The sequence below is a fragment of the Papilio polytes genome, unplaced genomic scaffold, assembly GCF_000836215.1.
Source record: "Papilio polytes unplaced genomic scaffold, Ppol_1.0 DF821289.1, whole genome shotgun sequence".
NCBI classification, from domain to species: Eukaryota; Metazoa; Arthropoda; class Insecta; order Lepidoptera; family Papilionidae; genus Papilio; species Papilio polytes.
This window is the reverse complement of record NW_013527915.1, coordinates 4502734-4506322: the sequence shown is the minus strand read 5'-3', so window position 1 is coordinate 4506322 and position 3589 is coordinate 4502734. Positions and strand designations below refer to the sequence as shown.

At 38.3% G+C, this 3589-nt stretch overlaps 1 protein-coding gene across 1 annotated transcript in view; it reads right to left on the bottom strand.

The window, feature by feature from the left end:
• Positions 1 to 17: 17 nt before the first annotated feature.
• LOC106109136 (ecdysone receptor) overlaps positions 18 to 3589 on the bottom strand; it is a 3741-nt gene continuing 169 nt past the window's right edge. Inside the window, exons 2-6 of the mRNA XM_013290539.1 lie at positions 3515 to 3587; positions 1533 to 1825; positions 1111 to 1275; positions 412 to 570; positions 18 to 315 (exon numbers count right to left, since the gene is read on the bottom strand). Of these exons, the coding sequence (XP_013145993.1) occupies positions 43 to 315; positions 412 to 570; positions 1111 to 1275; positions 1533 to 1825; positions 3515 to 3587 (963 nt within the window). The 3' untranslated portion in view covers positions 18 to 42. The remainder of the gene's footprint in view (positions 316 to 411; positions 571 to 1110; positions 1276 to 1532; positions 1826 to 3514; positions 3588 to 3589) is intronic.

Here is a 3589-nt window from a genome sequence, read left to right as displayed (position 1 = left end):
TCTGGAAAGTAAAACATATTCGTTTAGAAACACCTATCGACATTAAATCCCAAGTTCTTTAGTATCTTGTACAAGTAAGTTTATAAGCTGACCGGAGAATATAACGATGGCGGTGAGGAGGGCGTAGTGCACGTTGTCGAGCGACATGGTGTAGATGCAGCGGCAGAAGTGCAGCAGGTCCTCGATGACGTAGGCCATGCCGGCCTTGCGGTAGTTGTCGCGCGTGTACGCCTTGTTGTTGGCGAACAGCACGCTGTCCGTGTCGGGGTCGTAGCGCCGCGCCACGCGCAACATCATCACCTCGCTCGAACACGCCTAAACAAAAAATCTATGTTAATACTAACAACGGAAATTAGAATATTTTTTAAAACATGCGGTAAGGTAAGTGAACCAATTGAAAACAAGCTGTACCTTTAATAATGTAATTTGATCAGGCTGTGAGATCTTGGCGAAGCCCGGCAAGCCCTTAGCGAACTCCACGATCAGCTGCACTGTGAGGATCGTCATCTCTGTGATCTGGCGGAAGGGCAGGTCTGACTGTTCCTCATCCTCGTCATTATGCTGCCACGTCTGGAAACCACATATTGCTTGATATACAATTTTGATTGTAGCTTCTGCTTACGCAGAACTTTATGTAAAAACACAAGCATATTTGTAATTTTAACTACATTTTCAATTTCATTATTATTAAAACTTTTCAAAATTAGTAAGTATTTTTCCTTTCGACCGAAACGTTCAAATTATTTTTAGGACATCGGGTAAAAATTAAACTTTTACAAAGCTTTACTTTCGAATAGTTTGGTTGGTATACAAAAAGCTTGTCCAGTCCAGTTTTAAGCAATAACTTTGTGTCCAACAAATACACGGGGAGATTTATTCACGGATGTTGTTGACATGAATAATAATCTTTGAGATTTAAACGCGTCCGTTGGATTATAATTTAAATAATGTAAGGGTCGTTTATTTATACAACATATTTTGCTCTCAACGTTTCACTTTTATTTACTTTTCATTAATTATAAATTCTACATAGACTAAAATAGTCAGTTTTAAATTTTAACATTTGAGGCAACATTTAATTATTTGAAAATATTCAAGTATTAGTATTACTTCCGTGACCCGCTTCAGATCCTCTTCGGAAGGCTGCTCGTACCCGTCCTGGTACCAGACGAGCCTCGCGATGAGGAACTGCTGGTTGGTGGTGAGCGCCGGGATGTTCTTCAACCTGTTCTGCTCCAGCAACTTGTCCGGAAGGAACCGCGGTACCAAGTCGTGCTGCAAACATTCCAGCTTCACGTAGGAAACAACCATCGCGTTAATACTTTGCTCGCTCATTATCATGTCAGGACGGAAAGCAAATGTATTCAACGTTTCTTAACTATACTATATTAAATAGATTTCATTTAAAAAGAATCGGGTCTTTACTAAGTTAATCTATATTTTCTATCTATATTGTCTTTAATTTAAGATTAATTCAATAAAAAAGAAAATAAAACTAATAGGTTAAAATTTAAATAATAAAGATTGCTTACAATCCTAGCAGCTTCTGGTGGAGGTGGGTCGCACTGCATAATAGGGGGCATGTGGTCGTCAACTGTGGTCGTACTGACAGGCAGTTTGTCCTTTTCCCGCTGCGCTTTCTTTTCCTTCCTCTTCATAGCGCACTGGGTCTCAGGCACCACGCACTCAGGTCGCATGCCCACCGCCAAACACTTCTTCAGCCGGCACTCTTGACACTTACGTCGCATGTACATGTCCATTTCACACGCGTGTCCGAACTTACATATGTAAACTGCATTTTTGGTAACACTCCGCCTGAAGAACCCTGGAATTTACAACATACAGTTTACATTTGTATTCTGTGAAATTGTAATGCAGTCATTGCAAATATAAAGGTTGTCTGAAAGACGGGGGTCAATGACACCGCGATACCAGAGGTGCGATTAGGTAACGTGATATGACGAGATTGATAATAAAAGTAATTCGTATTTATTGTAAGAAATTACATCATCACATTGTGATATATAAATGAATTGTAGTTTAGCATGAATAATTTTAGAAGCAAAGGGCCGGTCCCATCTGTCTCGCCAGCCCAGAGTAAAATCCTTAAATGGCAGCCGATTAGAAGGTGGGGTGTCCTCCATCCAGGTGTTAGGACAACGATTTATTGCGCACGGAGAAGTAGGAAAACGGTGAACCGCATTCTGTGAAAGGTAAGACCATTGTCCAACGGTAGACATGTAAAGGTCGATGATGAAGAATTGCAAGGTCTGATTTAAGGAATTAAGAACGTATTTTAAGTAATACTTCGGAAAATTACTATTGGCTTGATGGAAGTGAGATAGGTACGGTACAAGTCTAGACAGTATTAGCCAGTAAACGTTCAGTAGACGGCCAGCAGACGGCCATTGTGACGTAGTGCGGTGGCATTTGACTACAATATGCACACGCGCGTCTACAATCATCGCGCTCACAATGCACCATTTCAACTGAATTGTTAGTACTATACAAACATATAGAAAGGTTCTAGCAATACAACAGTTTTGTGCAAGTTATTTAAATACTTTGTTTTCTAATCGGGCTATCGTTCGGTAAGGTTTCATCTTCAATTCTAATTGGTTTTTTTAGTGAACCAGTTTAGTTATCTTTATGCTGTTAAGTCAAAGAATACTCAGAGGTTGTTGATAAGTCGGTCCTAAATATTATTTTTTACGAACCTTTTTCAAATGAAGGTGACCCTATTTGGCTAAAAGCTTTCAAATGACTAAAAGATTAACCAACACAATCCTACACGAATTCTTTGAATAAATGCACTATAGTCTTATTTGGACATAGTAATTTGTATTCTGTATACTTTTGTTTGATAAACGTGGCTTGTCTTGTCTGTATTTAAGATCACAATGAAATCTAATATAATTAAATAGTTACATGGGTTATCAAAAATCAGTGTTTATGAAAATTTAAGATTATATGATAAGTTTCATGTAAATTGGTTAAAGTATGACAGTAATTGTTAATGACACAATAGTGTACATCACGACAAATACTGCTTACGGGTCACTATTGCTTGTTATTCCGATCAGAATTTATTACAACTTTCGTTATTCTAAAATCGTAACATTGTACTTATAAGAACTGGTATTGTCTTATAACATTCCAAAGACGGGAGTTCTCTAGCTGAATAAGGATATAAATCCAATCACGCGCCTCACAGACGAACGTGACGTTATACTGCCCCGAAACGTAACAAATTGCCCATTAAATCAAGAATGCTTAATGATTTTACTTTTTTATGTAACATTTGATTCTATTTATATAGTATACTGCACGATTTTGTTACCTTAACTTTGAATTCATCTATCGTCTACAGAGCACACAAAAACCATATGTCAACTTCACCATAACCTGGATTATTATTACAATTACAAATATAAACCTTTATGTTAGTAATTGTTAATATTTTGATTAATAACAGCACAAGCTGCGCCTGTTGAGTTGTCAAGTGTGAGGTTACCTTTGCATCCTTCACAGGTGAGCGCATTATAGTGGTAGCCGGAGGCTCTGTCGCCGCACACCAGGCACAGTTCCT